Here is a 22751-nt window from a genome sequence, read left to right as displayed (position 1 = left end):
CACAAGACTTATCGTAGCTTTATTGTAAAAAATCTGTAGGTCACGTGGTTCAGACAGCCATGTTGGATCAGGAATGTTGACTCAATATATGTGCCACTCGGCATTAAGAACTAGATGCTCAGACCTTTCATTTGACTACCTACAGAATCTAAATAAATCAAACCAATTTTCGAGAAGGGGGGATCATTTGTTTACGAAGAATACCTCATATATATTTGTATTATAGTGCTTTACGTCTGACTCCTATAAACGGCACTTCTCAGGGCACTTAGCACTTAGGAGAAGGAAGGGCATAGGAATTACATGTCTCCCATTACTGGGAGGGGGATTGGGGGAAATGAGGTAGCTTTGCTGCGAGGAGGTCACCTACATTCCTGTTCAGAAAGCATTGCGTGGTAAAAAAGCACATGTGAAAATTTACAGGGATACTTGCTCGAAAGAGTAGCACTGGCCGAAAAGCGAACCGCTGTCTCCCGCGTGCTGATCCACGACCTACTCAACTGATCCACCACGCACTCTTTATCCATATATCTTTATCTATACATGATATAGCTTCTCTCTTCATAGTAATCTATAGACTCTATATATATGGTAGGTATACCTACTGCTGCATGGTGGAAATCATAACGTGGCTGTAATACGGGCTTAACTGGCTTAAGCACTGGCAGGTATGTCAGACACAAAACATCGCTTGATTTGATTTAAAATCTTCGAAAAAACATAGTAAAAATTGTTTTTTTCCTATTTATCTTTTTATATGTATAAACGTGTGTAAAATAAACGTACGTAAAATATTCAATATGTACAATACGACAACTCAATTTTTGAAAACAAGAAAAAACGCTGTATTTTAAGAGGAAAGAAAAGTTGGCTAAAAATAACAATTTCTACGGGTTTCTTTAAGAGTATCTACATTATCGAGGTGCATAAATATAGAAGGGTTTGACGATACACCAACATAACCTAAATTGTTTTTTTTTACAGTATCTAGAAAAGAACGAGTAAAAAAAATTTTTCTTCTGTAAACCGTGTATAAAAAATTAATATGGACATTTAAAAATCTTCAAAAAATTTTTTTCACAGTATAACCTCTCAAAACTCTAAAAACAGGTATATCTTAACAAGGAAGTTGGATAGATTCAAAATAACTTTTTTTACAGGTTTTCTGAAGGGGTGCTACATGATCGAAGCGCACAAATAGAGAGGAATTAGACTATGCACCAACATAACATCAACTTTCAGGTTTTTCGACTGTACCTTGAAAAGAACAAGTCAAAAAAAATTTTTTTTGGTATAGCATGTTTGGAAAATTGATATGGACTTTGACAAAATCTTAGAAAAATTTTTGTTACAACATAACCTCTCAAAATCAGAAAAACAGTTGTATCTTAAAAAGAAAGCCAGATAGGCAAGAAATAATGCCACGTTTAAAAAATAATAATGGAGGTACAAAAATATGTTTAGGCCACGACCTCTATATCCTGCCTATAAATTGATTTATTTTCTGTTCTCTATAATGTTTTACAAGAAAAATTGTCACATGATGAAAATCTATATGCTTTTCATTAACTTTGAGATTAGTAGAAATTAGTTAAGCACGGGTAAATTTTAAGATTGAATTATAAGTTGTTACAGAAAATGAATTAAATAAAAAATTTTAACTTTACAATGTAAAATAGCTATATGTCTATCGTTTTGCTTAGTCTCAATAAGATATAATGGATTATTTAACTTTTTTGATAGCCAAAATTTAAAAAAATTTTTATTTATTGGATACAAAGGTTTTGAAAAGAGTTTATTGCACTCATATGATGTCATATCAAATGCACGAATATTAATTTTAAATAAAAGTAATTTTTGTCCCGCGTAATGGGAAAAAAGTACCTTCTTTCGGTGCACTATGGTGAAAATTTTTATTTTATTCTGCGTTATATGACCAACAATTCGTACATGTATTACATATATTATACCAAACATGGAAGTACTTAGAATACGTGAATCATTACATAAGTAGTACGATAAGGTATGTGTATTCTACGCACGCGCGTGCTTGAATACGTAATAATATTAAAATTTTCACTATTTAAATGTGGGATTCTTAAAGAACTATTGAAGTTAGATGTTCTCTAATTTTCTCAGTTTTTATTATACCGAGTTTAATAACAATTAAATTAAAAGTTTTACTTTTACCAAGGGTTCCGAGACTCACACCTGTTTTTTTTAGAACAAAGTTCTTTATCGTGGGTTTCGATGGGATATATACTGCCAGTATATTTTCTGTGTATAAGGACAGTCAGAAGTGGAGACCCATTAGCCAGAAAGAGAAAGTGAGACAAAAAATACATAACGTGGCTCCTTAGCTGGCGCCAACCTCACACCGCGTTTCATATTCCAAAAATTTAGTATTGGCCTGACCATGGCAGCCTACCTTGGCTGAATCTTGCGAGCTCGGTAGCCAAGCTTACACTTGTGATCGGGTAGTGGTGACACAGAGAGAGATGGAGAGAGAGCCAGCCTGATAGCGCAGGAACCCATCAGCCAGAAAGCATAATGAAAAAGCGTGCTCTTCCATTTTTGCTGGCTAAAAAAAAATAAACAGATGTTATTTAAAGAAATGGGAGCTCTTTTTTGGTCGACACGCATACACACGACTCTCACACTCATTTAAGCTCAGGCACCACAATAACATAACCAGTCGGAAATTGGTGGCAGAGTTTAATATAAAAATCAACAAAATAAATAGAGAGAGGAAATGTGTACGCGCATGCCAAGTGTAGTGTTAGACATATTCCTATTGCCATGTCGTAGTGTTTTATTCTGTGCAGTGTCCTCGTTTACAATGTATGCATGCATGTATGCATGTGATTGTATCTTGTTCACAGAATTATGGATGCAACTATGAAAGTGTGCATGTATCATGAGTGTGAGTACTTTCTACTTTTACTGTGCAAGTGTGTACAGGTTTACCTGCACGCATGTGCACAGAGTATACTATGTACACTAGTTAATATTATTATTTCAGAGTGCCAGTAGTAATTGAATGCGTATTTATTATATGGTATAACCTCCAAACATTACCACACACGCCATACTTTTAAATAAAATAAGATAGAGAAAAAAAAAACGAGTTTCATGAGTTTTTTAAAAGGAACAAAAATATCGTGACGCACAAAAATAGAGGCATTGAGTTATGAAACAACATAAACTCTATTTTTGATGTTTCCGATGTACCGTCATAAAATGAAGAAAGAAAATCATTGGAAAAGTTATGTTACGTTTAGTACAGGATAATAATAATGCAGAAATAGTTATCCATGGTCATGCGTGCACATGAACCTTCAAATATTAAAAATATGCCACATTTTTAAGAAGAAGCAAGATATAGAAAAGTAACAAGTTTTGCAAGTTTCCTAAAAGTAAAAAAAAACATCATGGCTCACAAAAAAGAAGTGTTGAGTTGTGTGAAGACATGACTTCAAATTTTAATAGTCTTAATATATTGCTATAAAATCAAGGTGGAAATTTCGTGAAAAAATTATATTATATTTTAAAAATCGTTACAAATTTGTAGGATATATTTCTTGTTTTTTGCACAACAATAACTTTAACTATTTTTCAAAATTTCCGAGCCTTTCATACGTGACAAATGTACAGGAAAGACATAAATATACCGCCATAACCCACAAAACAAAATATATATTGAATTCACATGTATTTAGGAACCTTTTATTTTACGATATACATATGATTTCTACATATATGCGAGAACTTCGTTTTAACCGGAGGACTTTCAATCCCACACTCTGGATTTTTTTTTTTTTTTTAAGAATTGGTTAAAAAAAACAAAATTTATAAAATTTAAAATGTGTGGCTTGGAGACGTTGTGTGGTGTCATAGGGGATCGGAAATACTACAAGGGTGGTAAGGTGAAGGGGGAGTATCATGCAGAATCCACTTTTGTCTCACTTTTTTTCAAGATCTCACTTTGAAATCTACCCCCACTCATGTCGTGCCTACAGAAGTTTTACTGTAAAAACGGGTTGCATGACATGTAACATACCACTGGAATGAGATCTTTGAGAATAATCTAAATATAAATTTACAGATAGCGGAAGTTTGTGAATGAAAGTGTGAGGGGTTAAAGGTCTTTGATGCTTCTGAACATGTTAATTGATGTGCGTCTAGTAAGTGTACTGCTTTTATACTGGCCATAAAGGTTGAGTATTGTGCTAAGTGCACTAACATAATATTTATTGGAAATAAAATTGCTGATGAAAATTATACATACGAGCGCGCATATAAAAACTCTTATTTTTGGTTTATTCATCCATCATTCTGTCAGCAATTTGGCGTTTTTCATGTAATTCTTAGGGTTACTTTCGGGCAGCAAAATGAAAAATGTATTCCATACGTTTGATATTGTTGAATTGGCGCGATAAATTATTTGAGTCTAAGCTTGCGCTTCATAATTTGGGACTAACACTGGGCGCGTAGATGGGATGCAGAGCTAGAGGATAGTCGAATTACTTGATAAAGTATTCGTAAATGAGGTACCAATGTTTTCGAGTAAAAGGAATCATGTTGCAATGACTTTATGTGGTTATTGTGCTGTATCTCGATGCTATCACTCACGGCGCACTGGAGAGTTGTCAATATTATCCGGAGTGGCGTATTGAAGATGTCCCGTTTGTAATTTACAAACTACCAGTACCATCATGACTAAGGGTATTGATCTAGAGTTTACGTAAAGGGGCGAATTGTGTTTTAATTTACGACCGGTCTGGAAGCTATCAATACTGTCACGAGTAATAGAGTTTGCTCTAGATTTTACGTGTAGAACAATCAATTCTGTATTTCCCAGGGTTCCAGAAGGATATACTGTCGTGAGTTATGTTGTAAACGTTTGACTCTTTGCCGGAAAGAAAAGAAGAAGAATAAATTTTAAAAATTTGATAAATTTCTTACTCTTACTTTTATTCAATTTTTGAAAAGGAAATAATTCTATACGTGGTGAGCCAGTGCGAGATGTCCAAAATTGAATTAACAAACTTGCTCGTGGAAGACCAAATAATAGCAGAGACAGACTCTAGCTACCCTGTCGATCGTTCGAGGGGTGAAAATTAAGTGAGCGTTTTCGGGGCCTCTGGACCTTTTTATGGAGAGTAGCTTATTATTTTCATTAATGCTTGGATGGTAATAAAGATAATAGTGGTCATAGGATAATTATAATAAAGAAAATTGTACTGCACCTGCTACGAGTTAATATAATTAGATATACGGGTAGTTGTGACTGATTATAACGTTGCAAAAATAATGAAGAACTTTTGGTAAAATTTAGTTGACATGTATTTCGCTGCTAGTCATTGGAAAAGAAGTTAGCTCGTAACGCCCTGGGGCATCGAAAACTCCGTTACCCGTGTTGGAGTCAGAAGTACAGACTATCTATCTCGATGTATCCGAGTCAGGAAAAAAAGGAAGGGCTTTGACTTTTCCGTTTTTCTTTAAATTTGAAAAAGTAATAAAATTTAACCAGATTACAAGTTAGGCTATTGCAGATGGTTTATGAAATCGGTAGTGTGACAAGAAGAGGATTACTTGGTAAGTCACACTTCTGCGAAAATAAACGATAAAAATTGGATAATTTCTTGACAGTTTATAATGCTTCTCTGCTGGATTTAATGCAATTAACCCTTCCATACGTTATATTATGCTGTGGCTTGCTATAGATGTAGCATGTATGATATGGGTTGTTTTTTAAATATTCAAAGGTTATGTGCACGTATGACTACAAAAAATTATTTCTGCATGATTTCAACTCTGCACTAAATATAGTATAGTTTTCCTTTTAAGTTTTTTTATCTTTATTCCATGAAAGTACGTTGAAAACTTTAAAAATTGAGGTAATGTTTTTTGATATAACACAAAGTCTCTCTTTTTGTGTATCTTGCCGTTTCTCTTTTCTCTTTTGAAAGCTCAGGAATATAGTTAGTTTTGGTCTGTCTGTCTTACGTTCTTTTCAAGATATTGCGTGTTTTTTAATATTTGGAGGTCACGTCACATTGTGAAATACATGAAAATTTTTTTTTGTAGTTCACTTTATTAAAATAATAATATTTAGTAGTCTACGTATGTATTCTACACTCTTCTGTGCGCTTATTTTCATAGTAGAACCTGTAGTAGAGGCTGTATAGATCTCGATAACTTGACAGTGCTCATATACATACATTCATACTCGTATTATACATAAGTTTCATACACATGCATATGTGGACGCATGCATACGTACGCAACTGCACAGTTTCATACACTAGACAATTTTTGGTCTCAGTCTCTTTCTCTCTTTGTGTTCCGTGTCTGCTATCATACTTATTAACTTCTAGCTAACTTTCTGGTCACAAAGTTTCAACCAGTCAGGGTGGAACATTCAAGAATCTTCAAAATAAGCATTGTAAATTTTGCTGTACTTCGCTCGTCTGAGGAACGATGCCTTTAGCGAGCCTCGAATTACTTGTGCAAATCTTTTATATTAATTTGTTAGTCAAGTTGGAAATCGACTATTAGTAGCAAAAACAACAAAATTGAAATTAAAATGACTTACATCACACTTGTAATCAATGAGAAAATCGTGATTTATTCATCAATATATATATATATATATATAATGTTTTATATTTATAACAATAGATACGAGAAAAATAAACTAATATTTGTTACTCTGAAAAAAGTAGAGTTTATTTAATAATTATTATACAATATTTACAATATTTACAGCGTAATTTTACCTGAAAAAAGTAGAGGAACGAAAATATAAGTCTATTATCTCTATTGTATTTTATATTTTACACTGAAGACTGTAATTTTATATTTCACTTGCTTCTTGATCCTTATTTGTTCGCACTACCTTTCTCTCTGAGTTTATATCTGTTACTACTCCTTTTTCTCTCTCTTCTCTATTGTTTCACTTCTTACCTTCAATATCCTTACCCCCTCTATCAATCACCTATCAAAGGACACGCTTTATTTGTATTTAAAGAGAGTATACTTTCTTTACATCTCCCCCCCTCCGTATTAGCCGAAAATTGGAACATCTCATTGCATTTTGTTTTATTTACATTTCTTTCTCACTAAAATCGTCGTCATTTAGTTCCATATTCATTGGAACCAATTTTGTTATGTGAAATAAATCTGGTTTTCTATTTTTTTCTGTTTTTATTTGATATATAGACTCTGAAATTTTATTTATTATTTCATAAGGTCCAATTCGTAATCTATCCATTTTTCTCCTATTTAGTCTGTTTCCATTTTCTATATATACTAGATCTCCAATTTTAAATATATGATTTTTTCTGTTTTTATCAAATATTTTCTTGTTATAATTGTGCGATTTAATGGTATTTTCTATTGCTGTTTGTCTATTCTTTAGCCAGATGTCTTTGTTATTTATTGTTATTAATTCTTGAGGTGTTATGCTTACATCAGTCCCATCTAGTAAATATTGCGGTGTGAATCCTGTAACAGAATGTTCTGTCTCATTATACTTTTTTATACATTCATGAGCTATTGATGTCCAAGCTTTTTTATTTTGGTTTTCGTTTAATTTGCACCTAATTTTATTAACTATTGTTTGATTGAGTCTTTCATTTAATCCGTTAGAAAATGGCGCATTAACAGCTGTAAAAACTATTTTGATATTATTGTGTTCCAAAAAATCTTTGAAATCTTTTGAGTTTATTCCTGGGTACTGATCTGACAAAATCATTTCTATTTGTTCAGTATCTATTATTTTTCTTACTAGTTTAATAAAGTCACTTGCCGTTTGTGTCTTAGATGTTATTATATAAGCATACCTGGTAAAGTGATCTACTAGGAGGTGTAAATATTTTTTTGTTGATCTATTTCCTCCAAATCCACCAATGGTATCTATTGAGACAATTTCAAAAGGTTTTTTTGCTGGGCCTAAATGTGACATTTGGCCGTATTTAAGTTGACCTCTTGATTTATTTTCTATACATATTTTACATTCTCTACATGTTTTAATTATATTTTTTGTTAAATTCTTCGCTGTGTAGTTTGTGCTTATTCTAGTCATCATTTGTTTTATTCCAATATGAAACCATTCTTTGTGTATTTTTTTAATCAATTTTTTACTAAACTCTTCTGATAGTATTATTTTTTCTTTTTTTCTACTCTTTTTATAAAAAATTTCATTTCTTTTTATTAACATTTTATTTGATTTTTGTATTTCTTTGTTTTTTTCTTGATCTATTTTGATTTCATCTATTTCTATTAAATTTATTATTCTTAAAAATTCTTCGTTATTTATTTCTGGTTCTAATACCGGATTTCGGCTAAGACAGTCTGCTTCTATATTTTCTTTTCCTGGGATATATTTTATTGTAAAATCATATTGCGATAAATAGTAAGTTAAATCACCTAGTTCTTCGTCTGTTCTTACTTTAATATTTAGATTTTCTAATGGTTTATGGTCTGAATATACTATAAATTTTTTTCCAATAAGCCACTGCTGCCAATATTTTATTGCTTCTTTTATAGCCAAACATTCCAAATATATTGCTTTTTTTTCTTTTGTGTTTCTGTTAGTTTTTTTGAAAAATATGCTATCGGTTTATCTTTTCCATCAAATTGTGTTTGTTTAAACACTGCTGCTATTCCTTCTATTGATGCATCTGTGTACAGTTTTATTTCTAAGTTTGGGTCAAATATCTCTAAAATTGGTTTTGAGCACAGTAACTTTTTTGTTTGTTGAAATGATTTTTCACATTCCTCTGTCCATATAAATTTTTCATTTTTCCTAAGTAATTTGTGGAGTGGGTCTAACAATATCGCACTTTTCGGAATATATTCATGATAAAAGTTTATTTTGCCTAAAAATTGTCTAATATTTTTTTGGGTTCTTGGTTGTGGAAAGTTTTCTATTGCTATTAAATTATCTTTTATTGGACGAACGGTATTATTTTCTATTATGTGTCCGAGATACTTTGCAGAATTTGAACCAAATGTACATTTTTTAAATTTTAATCGAAATCCTTCTTTTAATATTGCGTTTAAAACTTGTTTGATGTGTTCTATATGTTTTTCAAAAGTTGGTGAAAATATAAGTATATCATCTATGTAATTTTCTGCAAAATTTTTTAAATTATTTTTTTTTTAAATGTTGCTTAGTATTCTTTGGAATATTGCTGGTGCTGTTTTTAAGCCAAACGGAAGGCAAGTCCATTGGTAGTGTCCATCTTGTGTAATAAAACCAGTTTTATTTCTATCTTCAATTCTAAGAGGTATTGACCAAAAAGCCGAATTTATATCTAGGGTGGTGAAAAATTTACAGTTTCTTGTTTTTGTTATTAAATCTTCGATTAGTGGGAAAGGTTGTGCTTGCGGTACAATTAATTTATTTAGGTCTCTAAAGTCTATGCATAGTCTTGATTTCTTATTTTCTTCTTTTTTAAATGCTAGAGTAACAGGTGCTGCAAAAGGGCTGTACGATTCTTCTATTAATTTTTTTTCAAGTAATTTTGCTACTTGTTGTTCTATCTCTTTTTTATCTTCTATTGTACATCTATATGGTCTTTTGCTACAGTATTTTTCTTCTATTAAATCTATTCTTGCTTCATAATCTTTAACTGTCCCTATGTCATATTTGTTTTTTGCAAAGACTGAATTGTATTTCTTAATTATATTTTTTATCTCTTTCTTTTTACTATTTTCTAAATGTTCTAATCGTAAATCGCTTTCCTCTTCTGTCACATGCTCATTAAAGTTTATTTTTACTTCCGTAACCTTTTCTGTTGAATTCTGTTTTATATGTTGATCTTTTTCTTTGATTATTTTTTTCTTTTGGGAAATATTTAAATTCTCATCTTGTATAAGTCTAAATTTTTTTATCATATCTAAACCTATTATAATATCCTCAAAGTCTTCTCTTTCCACTATATCTAAGTCTATTTCTTCTTCTATTTCGAATATTTTTACTTTCACTTTTATTAAGCCTTTTGTTTCGCTGACACCATTGACTGACTTCAAATATATTTTGTTTACATTTTTTTCTTCTTCTTGTATTTTAACTATTCTTTTATTTATTAATGATATCTGAGCCCCGGAATCATATGTTCCTATAACCCTCAATTTATTATTTAACAATATTGGTATTTTAATCAATGGTGTCTCTATTCGTTTTTTTCTTCTGTATATAAATCTGCATTTATTCTTTCATTTGCCCCAACTACTCTTGTTTTATCTTTATTCTTAAACCAACATTTTTCTTCAGGATGGAATCTGTTGGATTTTCCTATTTTCTCACATATTTGACACGGTTTTTTTTCTTCATTTTTATGTTTATAATTGTATCTATTATCATTTTTCTTGCTTATAATTTTTTTGTTCAAACTTTCATGTTTTCTTATTTCATTTATTAATATTGTTGAATCTACACATTCTTCTTTATCTAATTTATTTCTTATCCATTCTGGCAGACCCATTACTATCAACGCTATTATTGTCTTTTTTCCCATGTTTGGGTCCACATTTATTAATAATCTTTCTTTTTTTATCGCATATTCTGTTAATGAACCTTCATAATATTTATAGGACAATGCATATATAGATGAATTCCAACTTCTATCTGCAAAAGTTTTTAGAAATTTTTCTTTCCATTCTTGCCAGTTATTATTTATTTTTAATTCTGTTTGTGCTGTATAATGCCAGTCCATGCAGGCTTTATCTAAAAATAATCTTAAAATTTCAATTTTTGTATTATCTTCAATAATTTCAAATCTTTCACATTCTTTTTCAAATGTATTCATCCATTGAGTTATATTCGTCTGTTTTTCATTAAATTTTTCTAAAATAAATTTTTCTGATATATTTTTTAAGTTAAGCTTGCTATTATCTTTTTGTTTGTTTGTTAATAATTGTTCTATCAAGTTGTTTATATCTACAGGATTTTCTATTATTTTTTTTTCTTTTTCAATTTCGTTTAAATATACATTCTTAAATTGAAAATTTCCTATTTCATCTATATATACTTTTGCTAACTCATCATCTAATCCTATCCATAACTTCTGTTGTGTACCCCTTTTAGCGTTACTTTTAAATTTAATAAATACCTCTGTTTTCTTGACTTCTGTGTGATTGTCTATATTTTGATATTGCCGTGGTATAGCATACTGTATTCCTTTTTCCGTTTCGATGAAGGTTATATTTGTTATGTTTGTTTTGCTATCACTCGGTGAGGAAACAACTTCAAAATTAAATCTTAATTTTGGCATTTTTGTTATCTTGAGACAATATTTTCGTTCTATAATGTTTTATATTTATAACAATAGATACGAGAAAAATAAACTAATATTTGTTACTCTGAAAAAAGGAGAGTTTATTTAATAATTATTATACAATATTTACAATATTTACAGCGTAATTTTACCTGAAAAAAGTAGAGGAACGAAAATATAAGTCTATTATCTCTATTGTATTTTATATTTTACACTGAAGACTGTAATTTTATATTTCACTTGCTTCTTGATCCTTATTTGTTCGCACTACCTTTCTCTCTGAGTTTATATCTATTACTACTCCTTTTCCTCTCTCTTCTCTATTGTTTCACTTCTTACCTTCAATATCCTTACCCCCTCTATCAATCACCTATCAAAGGACACGCTTTATTTGTATTTAAAGAGAGTATACTTTCTTTACATATATATACAATCGCACAAGAAATATGCCGCTGTGCGCGAGGAAAGAACCACGACGCGAGCAAAATTCTCATTAAAAGTAAACAAAGCTTAAAAACTGAATCCAAACCAACTAAACTTGAACTTTTGGAGGTTCGCTTGAATCAAGACAACGAGTCGATATAAAACATGACCTCGCTGATTTAATTAATATTAAAAAAAACTACTCATGCAGGAATACTGATGCCTGGACTGAGGCTGGCGAACTCGGGCCAAGTAAGAGAGTGGCTGCGTTGAGCACTTGAGCCGACAAGGGCAAATAAGGAATAACATTGCTGTGCTTCCTCTAGCGAACTCGGGCAAAGCGAGAAGTTACGTACTGGTTGGCTTCTAACCAGAGAATAGGCCGAGACGCTCGCTCGGAAGAAGCTCAAGCCGTCTTGGTTAAAGAGAGAGAGAGAGAGTGAGAGAGCCAAGAGTAGGGCTAACAGACACACCAAACTGGATCTCAAACGTTCTCAACATTATGAAATTTACAGATGCGGTATTGAGCGCCTGTGTGAGTCCCCTCCAGGCCCCTCTGACTTGTAGTGCCCACTCGCTCAACCGCATGTGTCACGCGCCTTTGTCCAGATCGTACTAACTTGAAAAAACGTATCACGTCCAAGTATCTTTTAATGATGACATCAAGAGGCTTTTCTTGTTGGGATTTTTTTTGGAAGTTGTAGTTTGACACTTATGAGTCCTGATAATTGTAAAATTATCAGTGATGTTAAATATTTTTTCTTAAATTTTAAAATTCTGGTAGCCAAATTCAGACGTATACAATAGCACAATGCCATGCGTTCTCTGCTCAAACTTGCTTGTAGTGCGTTCGCACTACTTCATAACAAGTTTAAGCCAGTTGCAACTTATGTAGATACGTAATTCATTTTAGCTCAAAGGTAAGAATACGTTATACTGGGTAGGACGTCATACTTAAGTGAAAGAGGCTTGAGGGTGGATCTGAACAAATATTTCTTTTTATTTATGACAATATTTTGACACTTTGGACGAGGACCATCATCTTTTTGACCTTGCATAAGAGCTGATATGCCCTTTTGACATCCTGGGCGAAGACTAGGCTATTTTTCTAGTCAGTTCAAAAATTATGCCGTTTTTTGGTCCCAGATGAAAACTATGCCTTTTTTTCGAGCCCAACTGAAAACTATGTTTGTTTTCTTTTTAGCTTAGACGAGAACTATACCTTTTTTGCATCCTGGTACAAATTATTTTTTATGTTTTCAAACAAGTACAAGAATATTTTTTGATAGTTAAGCGTAACAAATCAGTTACTTTCCTAAAAATTAAAAATACATCAATAAAACACTATTAATTAAACACATTCACAGCATAAATAAATTTTTTCATAATTTTCCTAAAAGTAGAGGCTTTGAATTTTTTAAGTAAATAGTCTTTTACAAATTTTGGGGACTACTTGTCTTGAGACAGGAATCGCGCTGAGATCACTGAATCTTCTTTTCAGGCTATTAATAATCATCTTTTTATAGATATTTTTATAAGAATTGCTCTGTAAATTAAAGTATTTCAAAATTTAATACTTAAACCACTTAATTTCGTCAGTTCAAAGCTTAAAGTTCTTAGTCTAAGACACTTTGATGTACAGTGTTAAACTAAGTAGTAGCATTGATAAAACTGCACTCTTTGTAATTTAGAGATCGTGTAAATCGTAATGCATGAAGTACAATGCTTACATGCTGGCTGTTAGGTAGTGGAAGGGGGTGGATCAGTTAATTTTATGTAGCCACTTTTTCCTATATGCATGTGTGTAATTTATTTACAATAAGGCATATTTAAACCGTACACAAGTGTATTGTGCAACAGACATAATACAAGAATAAGAAAATATGAATATATTTCCAAGCTCAAAAAAAAGGCATAGTTTTTGTCTGAAGTTAAGAAAAGGGCTCACTTTTTGTTCAGGATCCGATAAGGGTCTTCGTCTAGACTAGGGCAAAAAACATAGTTTACATCCTGACTTAGGAAAAGGGCATAGTCTACGTTCAGCCCTTAAAGAAGGACGTAGTTCTAATCCAGGGCGTTTATTTGGTGTTGATTTATTGTAAGCTATTTTTTTACTCACTCCAGTATCAATGGCAGAGTAACTAACGCTCCTGAACTAGTATCACAACAAAAATGATTTGTACGTATGAATTTATACAAATGTGGTGTATTCTAAAAAATAACAAGTTATAAACTTATACAACTATGGCAGAAAACTCAGCTACGTTTTTGCATTAAACTTAATACGTACCATAATTTCGGAGATGTAATACTTGTAAGACTGTAATTATGTGAGCCTTGATAATTTATTTCTCCCTACAAAATGCTACTTGAGCAACTCAATTTTCAATTAGATTGTTTGGGATTTTGACAGCTTATAAAGTTTTAAAAGCAGATGTAAGTGCATCTCCACTTTACAAATAAAATATTAAAGTTGTGTTGCAACCAAACATTCGTTGAGTTGTAAGTCACTTAAATAACTCTATTTTCTCTTATACCATAAATAATAACTAGTTTTATATACAAATGCATTTTTTAATGATCCAAAGTAAAGCTTCCTATTGTAGTGTAAATTGATATCATAAAATATTTCTAAAACCATCTAAATCTTAGTCTCACTAACAAGATTCAGCAGTTACAAATTATGGCCACTCTACAATACATGACCGTATTAACAGTAGTACAGAGCTAGTAGTGTTAATGATATGACATGTCTAGCTATGTTTTAAATAATTGAAATGTATATTATTCATAAATTTTACATTAATAACTCAAAAACAAGTTAATTATATAAACCAATTGATTTTCAGAAACATGTAAAAAAGCTAATATGACTTCTAAACTTATTATAAAGTAGATAATAAATTACTATGTCTTATAATTATATTGTGGGACTATTACATATGTTACAATGTAGATAAATCCAGTAAGGAGCCTGTCTTCACCATCGTCAACAACGGTCACTCCACTCCCACCCCTAGCGCTGGCACTAAGCCCTATGTCAGTAGGTTCTACAACTTCGAGCTCAAAAACTTTATCAACAATTTCAATAGCATCGCCACATGCAGCAAATACAACAAGATTGCAGTCAAGCCCAGTAACGTTATCTTGTAGCAGTAATCAGCAGCAGAAAAATGATACACCAGGAAGAGACAAGAATCGTAAAAAGTCTAAGACTAAAAGCCAGCCCAAGACGCGAACAATAAAGTTCCATGAATACAAGGTATAATAATTGTAGTTTTACTTTCTTACACATCCTTAGGTATGTAATGATTATAATTTTTCTCTTTACTAAACTGTTTTAAAATGTACCTACTACTTAATTTTTCTTAATATTGTAAAGTTTGCATACGTTCTTTTGAGAGTTCTATCTTTTGGTATCAAATGCACTGACAAAATCCAAATTCAATTTAAAAAACGTTTACTGAACTGATGACTAATAAATGGGTTATAATTATTGCTATAGTTATCTTTATCTTCAGTAACTTATTACCAATGTCGTTGTTTATTTAAGCTATTATAATTTTTTTGTAAGGTTGTAACTTCTCAAAGTACTTTTACAACTATCAAGTTGCATAGGAGCCTGAAAAGACAAGTTTGAAATAGCAAACAAAGCCTCGGAAATTGTGCTACTATTTACTTCTGATTTACACACTCGATTTGACAAATAGTGAAAAACAACATAGCCCCACAAAAAAATCTTATTCTGATGGACTTCACTACTGTAACTGTATATTTTGGGGGTGGGGTCAAAGTCAAATTCAGGAAATTCACTAAAACAGAGTTATAGCCATGCCTATATGTTTTTGAAGTCGCAGAACACAAATACACTCTTTTGATTGACCAACTGCTGCGTAGTTCAGTACTATTTACCACACTATTATGTTTTTTAAAACAAATCAGTGATGCTCTAAATTAAGCCTCCTTTTCGGATTGTGATCGGCTGTTAAGCGAGTGGCATCATTTATTTAAATTTTTGTAGTTTGATGAGATTGTGAAAAAAACTTATTAGGATATCGCGTGAAGAGCGTTGTCATATTCTAGTCAGTGTGAAGTGTATATTTTGCTTAAAAACAGTTCCCTACCACCTCTAGGTATACAAACTCATTTACTGCCTAGGATTTGAGAAAAACTCTGTACTTCGATGAAATAAGAATTTTTGTGGTGCTCTATTATATTAAGGTCATATAGAGGCCTCGTATCACGCTGGTACATGGTCTTTCGTGATTTGATTGACCTTGAAATGACTTTAACCCTGACTTAGCAAAGTCCAAAGAACCCCGGATTCATGTTACACGACTTCAAAAGTATATAGGCATGACTATAACTCTATTTAGCAAATTTTCTGAATTTAACCTTAAAATAACCACATTCTTGATAGGGTGACACGAATGCTAGATTCAGGTTCAGCAACCCCAAAACCTACAGTTCCAGTGGTGAAGTCAGTTGGAATAATATTTTTTTTGTGGCTTTGTGTACTTATGTTTTATTCTTCGTATCGTGTATTTTAGTTCAGTTAAATATCTTTAATCCTATTTCACAGCGTTATTGACAAACATAGACCAAAAAGTCGATACAATAATAAAAATGAGATGTGTGAATCTAAGAATTCTTTAATTAATATTTTTCCAGACTCGACATTCATAAAAAGTGGTCTTACCTTTTTTCTTAGCCAGGAATCGAAGTTTTCCTATGCGTGTTCAGAATAGGCGTATACCTAAAATCAAGCTGTACTGCCAATCTTGAACGTAAACACGTTGGGTCTGTACCAGAGTTAGGGTTATGGTTAAAAATAGTAATTGAATTTTTTAATTAGTGTAAAATATAAATAAGTAGCTATGGGTCATTTAAAAATAACTAACATTTTTTACTTAAAAAATTACATACTTTCGATTGTTTACCTTGTGAATGTGGATTATCAAATAAATAGCTATTTTATAAGAAAAACAAGACCTGTAACTTAATTTCATTATTTCTAATAATGAATCAAGCCCAATTGAAGTATAGTTTAGAGCTCAAACAGAAAAAAATAAAAAGTGAGATGTCAGACCAAAATATGACATACTTTTTAATTTTTTTTTACCGTCTGTTATAGATTAAAAAAACAATCTTCAAACTAAGTGATGAACGTAGTATTTAATAAAACAACTATTTAGTCCAATAAATACGGTAGGAGACTTCAACCGTTTTTGGACTCCCTTTGATATTAAGCTGTAGACTCAAGTTTTCTTAACAACTTGTATTATTAAAAATGATCATACATAAATAGTTAGTGATTTTGGTTATAATAAATTAAGAAATCGCTTGATAAGAGTATGAGTAAATTACACATTGCCTAAGCGATTTGTGTAAGCAGTAAGTAATAATTAAGCGTTTAGATTTTGAACAATTACATTATTATTTAATAAACATCATTTAAAATATTTAGTCCTTGTTAGTTGATACACAGAGAATGATGACGAAAGCAGTCCAACCAATGACACATTAGGGTATTTGAATGTGTTTAGTAACAAAAAACTTTATCTTAAAATTATGTTAAAAACGGAGTGATTCAATTTTTATTATCAGCTTACAGAAAAAAGTGCTCGGGATTCAAAAGTCAAGTATTAAAAAAAAAGGAACAAAGTAGTATCATAGACTATAAATCCTAAGATTAATGCGTTTATTTAAGACAAATTTTTTTCTTCGACACAATTTTCAAATATTTGTCCAAACTTTTTTCGTGTAAATTAAGTAGTACTATTTGTTTTGAGCAGCGATTTAAAATAACACCTAAAATATTTTTTTGTTTTGTTGAGTACAACTTTTGAATCAAAAAATACTTTTTTTTGGCATTATAGAGAAAAGAAGATTTTTCCATAAAAAGTTGTTACGGAATGAGCACACGATGCAGTTGAATAAGGTATAATGTTTAACCTCGACCAGACCACTATTGCCCGGATACCCTTGGTGACACTCCCTGTAAATGATGTATGCGAATTTCGTCTACCCAGACACCGCCGAGGTCAAGTATCGGTGACCTGTATCGTCGTCGCTTCTCGTGACTATCGTTAACACGGTACAAGGGGAAAATAGGTAACACCAAGAAAGGAACAATTGCGAGTATTATGTTGAAGTTTTATGATATATTAAAAGAAATATAAAATATGAAGGAGGTATCGCACGTTGAGCGCATATACGTTAAACTCCACTACATAAAAAACTTAACGTTTTAAAATCAATTTTGTATCTTTGGAAGTAAGAAATTGTATCTCATGAAACTATTTTCAGTTTTCTAGTACTAATAACAAATATAAAAAGCTGTTTTTATGAAGTATAAAAAAGCACATTGTTATTTTGCATCTTGAATGTGTGAACAGTTTGCGAAGTTATTTCATAATGTATTGGATATTATAATATGTATTAACGGGTTCGCCCGAGACTTACTAAATGGAACACCGTAGTATGTTAATATGTAATGTAAAATGTTTCCAGTTAAAAATTTTACATCTATTCCTAACACTTCTTAGAACAAAAATCTTCTTATTGAAAACATATAAGCTTGGAATCCATATAGTTTGGTCAAAAGTAAATAAAATATATCGCATGCTGAAAAGCACCATGCGTTCCTTATGCCGTAAAATAATCGTTGGCACTTAAGGGTCGTTGATTTGCAGTTTTTCTCATATAATCGACGAAAAGGGCTATTTTTTAAAGCTATAAAGATTTGAAACTTAGAAAAAATATGTAATTAAAAAAAGTTTTTTTCTCTTATTTCACAACTTTATTACCAAAGCAACAAAGACCTGGAGCTTAATCTCTATATTTTATGTCGCCATAAAAATTAAAAATACATATTCTACTTATTAAAGAATCTGAAAAATTTAGGAGATTACTGTGAGGGTACAATAAAAAGATAATCTCTCACGCAATGGATTCTTCATTTATTGATTTTGATGCTGCTGCTTTAACCTCGGTATATGCCCTGCATCAGTTTCTTGACGCCTGAAATTGTATTCGTTAGATGCATTTGAAGTATTCCTACTGATTCGTCCTCTTGTTACTTTTGGCATGGTTCAGACTTTTGTAAGTCCTTGAGGCTATTTTTTTTTAACTTTCTAAAGTTCTAACATATTTGTTGGCAACGCAGTTTGACGTCCGATGGCCCTAAAAAAGACTGGTGAGCTTCTTAAGGGAGTTTCCCCTTTATTGACTAGATTTGCTGTAGAAAACTATAGTACCGTAAGCATAATTCTCAATGCATTCTATACATGTATATGTGAGTTTTAACCTAGTTTTTTTGGTTGTTTTTTCATTTATTAGTAATTTAAAATTTACCATGTGGTTATTTAAAGAACACTTATGTGACCCTTACATATATTCTTTTTCTTATAAAACAATATGACCTAAATACTGACGTTATTCATTCAGATATTAACATACGAAGGGGTAAAAATGCGTACACCCATGAGATGCCATATTAAATTAAAAGATACATTGTCTTTAATAAGTCGTTTCCAGAGCTGTTAACAGTCTTGAAATTTAAACAGGAGCTTTGTTTTGCAATTATTTACCTACATTTCAAATATTATAAAAATGTTGAAGTTATTATACATAAGGGGGATACTCTTTTATATAAACTCTTTCTTGACTGGTTTCCAGTAAACGGGATTGCTCAATCTATACCTCAGGGTGATTTTCTCTGACCTGTTATTGTAGTACAACACTCATTGGAAGGAAAACTATAACGTTTGGCTTTGGAACTAGTTGCAAGGCTCTTTCCCGACGTTTCCTGGTATAACACCAAACACGTTGGTGTCTAAATTCCTTTTTTTTTTTGCAGACTCAGTTGTTTTGGTGATCTTATGTAGAGAGATTGATTCGTGATGCTTGCCTGGGACTGTCATGTTTGCTCAAGTTTATTTTTCCTTCATAGCTGTTAGGTTTTCCCAGTGCAGACTTTGGAGAGAATCGGTGATTCCTGGTTAAATATTTAGAATCGAAAGGGTAATATAGGGTTGTCAGTCACCGGGTTACCAGCCTTGCGACATAAAACTTTGCTCGTGACGTCTGCCAGTGAATGACTAATTTGGTCTAATAATGGCTGTCTTAATATAGCTTTTTAGTCGACGAATCGTTTCTAGAAATGGTATTAAAAATGGATTTATTGACAATGTAGCTTACTTTTAGGTGGCCCTTAAAAGAACCGATAAGATTGATAATTAAGTAGGAAAGGTATACGCTTATAAAGGTCCTGAAAGAGCCAGTAGTGAAACTTTCAGCTAGTTCTTATTGTTATTCTTGATGATGAAGAGCTGGCAGCAGGTAGCTTGACTCTTACCCTAGAAGTCTCTTTGTATAGAGATCGTGATGGAGGGAGGTACGCTACTGACCAAAGAATATCTCGTCTTCTGGTCGTTCCCCAGATAACCAACCGCTAATCGTTAGTCAGGAAAGAGGGCCTGGAGAATACCTTCTCTGTAGGGATGCCATTAGGACGATCACTCAGAAGGAGGCTCTTGCTAACCATACTCCTCAGGGCTGTCTTCATTGGCTTGCATTTGTAGTAAAAAATTCTTTGACGGCACCAGAGCAGATGATTGGATGACCACAAAACTCTGAAGTGTTGGTGTAGGTTGTACTCTGGCTAGACATGTCTTCTGATATTCCACTAGAGATGATCTTGTTTAGGACATTTTTTTATTGGTGACATTTGTTAATTCTGGTGGTTAAGGGTGTAATTAGATGTAGCTCGCTTATCCATTGGAGAAGAGAGTCATCGGTAGCTGGGGTACCCAGATGCGCGACTGACACCTTTATTCTTGATGTACTGCTTGTGAACGACTATGAAAGTTGTTGTGACACTCGGGCCTATTATAACCGCACTTATTTAATTCTATTGCAGGTACCTTCGATTTTACGTATACGTCACCTAATGAATGATCCTACTGAACTAACACAAAAAGCTAGCGTATTTTTGCAAAACATGAAGCTTATTTGTTGCTATTATTATTAATTTTTCCAAGATAAAAACTATACCAAAATTATCTAGGAAGTGTCAATAATCAGTATGCAAAATTTCAGCCAGATCATTTGAGTCGTTTTCGTGGTTAGCGATTACAATGGTTTTCGCGACTTTGCTTAATATATTAATAAGACAAGTAAAGTTGTAATTTTTTTCGAAAGACGACATAAAAAAACCCTTAATAAAAATGAAAAATATCCACTTCTTCATTTTACTTTAACCATGTAATCACAACAAAGTTGTTATTAGTGACTTCAAATTGAAATTAATAGTGCACGTAAGCATTTGTTACATGTCAAGTTTGCCTAAGCGTCTGCTTTTGTTCAAATATAAATATTTAGGGATTACTAATAATATGATAATAACTATAGTTACAATTAAACTGTCTGAGTATTGCACGCTTAATCTTAGTAAAAATTTATAAACTAAGGATTTTTCTTGCGTGTTACAAAGAAAAAATCTTGGGATAAAATTTTTTTATCTTTTACTACGTAATAAGAAAAGTATATTTCATCAAAAAAGTATGATCAAATGGACCACTATAGTGAAAGTAGATTTTTGTATCCCAGTCAAAACTTAAGAATCTGTATTGAAAAAAACTATATTGGAAAACCACATAGAAAATTATGTAAAAATTATATGAAACGAGACGGCTTAGCCACCCCATTTATTAATGGTCTTTCATTCTAAATAACAGCATGATTTCTTAAAATCTAATGTTGATAAGGTAATTTTTCAAATGGTAGTTGGATGCAAATTAGAATAACTTAACTAACTTTGAGCAACAAAGTATGCAAATATAATTATATATATATTATACATCCATATTATGACAAACATCTACGAATAAATATATTCTTTTTGTTAAATAATTTTTTCATTTAGTAAGCACGTATATTTGACACAGGACAAATGTATTTTTGGTTATCAATGCCTAGGTATATTAAATAGGTATATACATATTTAATTTATGTCTATAAATCTAAAAACACTAATTTCAAGTTAAACACTCAAAAATTTTTTGTAAATGCATTAAAAGCTTAGGAATATATTCAGTTAATATCAAATTACATAATGTATACTCTTTCTGTACTTTTTCATCAGTTATAAATTCAAATTTATAAACTTTTTTATCTTTTGTTAATGCGTGACAGTGATCAAATAGAATTTTTTTTTTTTTATTATGTGTAACAACAGACAATTTTGTTGTTTTTTCTGTACATTCGACTTTGATTTAATAGCTGTAAATATACATTCTATCTCATGTAGGATTTCTTATACATTCTAAAAAAACGGATACCCGAAAGTTTTATAGTTTTCTTACACTTTTTTGTTAAGATATTGAATAATGTCTTCGATTGACGTGTCTTTTTGTGAAGGAACACAATTTCTTAATACGTTTATGCATTGTTTCATGCGTAATATTTGATTGAGTTAATGGATAACACCTTCGGCAGCTTGAACCATTCTAGTTAACCGGCTAATACCAGTTCCAAAGACATAACCAGAATAAGACTACAAAGATTTATAATTGTGGAGACTGTAACCTACTTGTATGATTAAGTGTATATTGTAGCTCTGTGAAGGTAACAAACTTTTTCAGATAAATATCTGCATAAACTAATTGCTCTTCATCAATATCATCCTACTGAAGTATATAAAAAGTTCTTTCTATTAACATCTAGTGTTAAAAATATAGTGCTATATGAGAAAATATAAAAAGAATCAGTACGCTACAGTAAAGGATCCAGTTTTCCTTCTAACGAGCTTTTCATTATTTTGTTTCTGTAAAGTCGAATAACACCGTTTTAATTTTTGATGGTACCTTTATTGTTGACATAACAGTACTTATTTTTTTTAAATCATTAGTGGGAGAACTACGGGGCTCATTTTCAATTGAAACCAATATCCCAAAAAATGTTAAGCTATACCTAAACTAATATTCTGCACAATATTAGGTGTAAGTCCTTCTACAATATGAAACTTTATCAAGTTTA

General features: G+C 31.6%; 1 protein-coding gene across 3 annotated transcripts in view; it reads left to right on the top strand.

Annotated features, from left to right (window-relative positions):
* LOC106644202 (uncharacterized) overlaps positions 1–22751 on the top strand; it is a 728649-nt gene that overhangs the window by 308902 nt on the left and 396996 nt on the right. For all 3 annotated transcript variants that reach the window (XM_089593743.1, XM_089593744.1, XM_089593742.1), the window contains exon 6: positions 14668–14973. In XM_089593743.1, coding sequence (XP_089449869.1) covers positions 14668–14973 — 306 coding nt within the window. The remainder of the gene's footprint in view (positions 1–14667; positions 14974–22751) is intronic.

The sequence above is a fragment of the Copidosoma floridanum genome, unplaced genomic scaffold (assembly GCF_036245765.1).
Source record: "Copidosoma floridanum isolate Cflo_tuat_1 unplaced genomic scaffold, Cflo_Japanese_pri ptg000020l, whole genome shotgun sequence".
NCBI classification, from domain to species: Eukaryota; Metazoa; Arthropoda; class Insecta; order Hymenoptera; family Encyrtidae; genus Copidosoma; species Copidosoma floridanum.
Note: the sequence above shows the minus strand (reverse complement) of the source record. Positions and strands in the feature narration are given on the sequence as shown.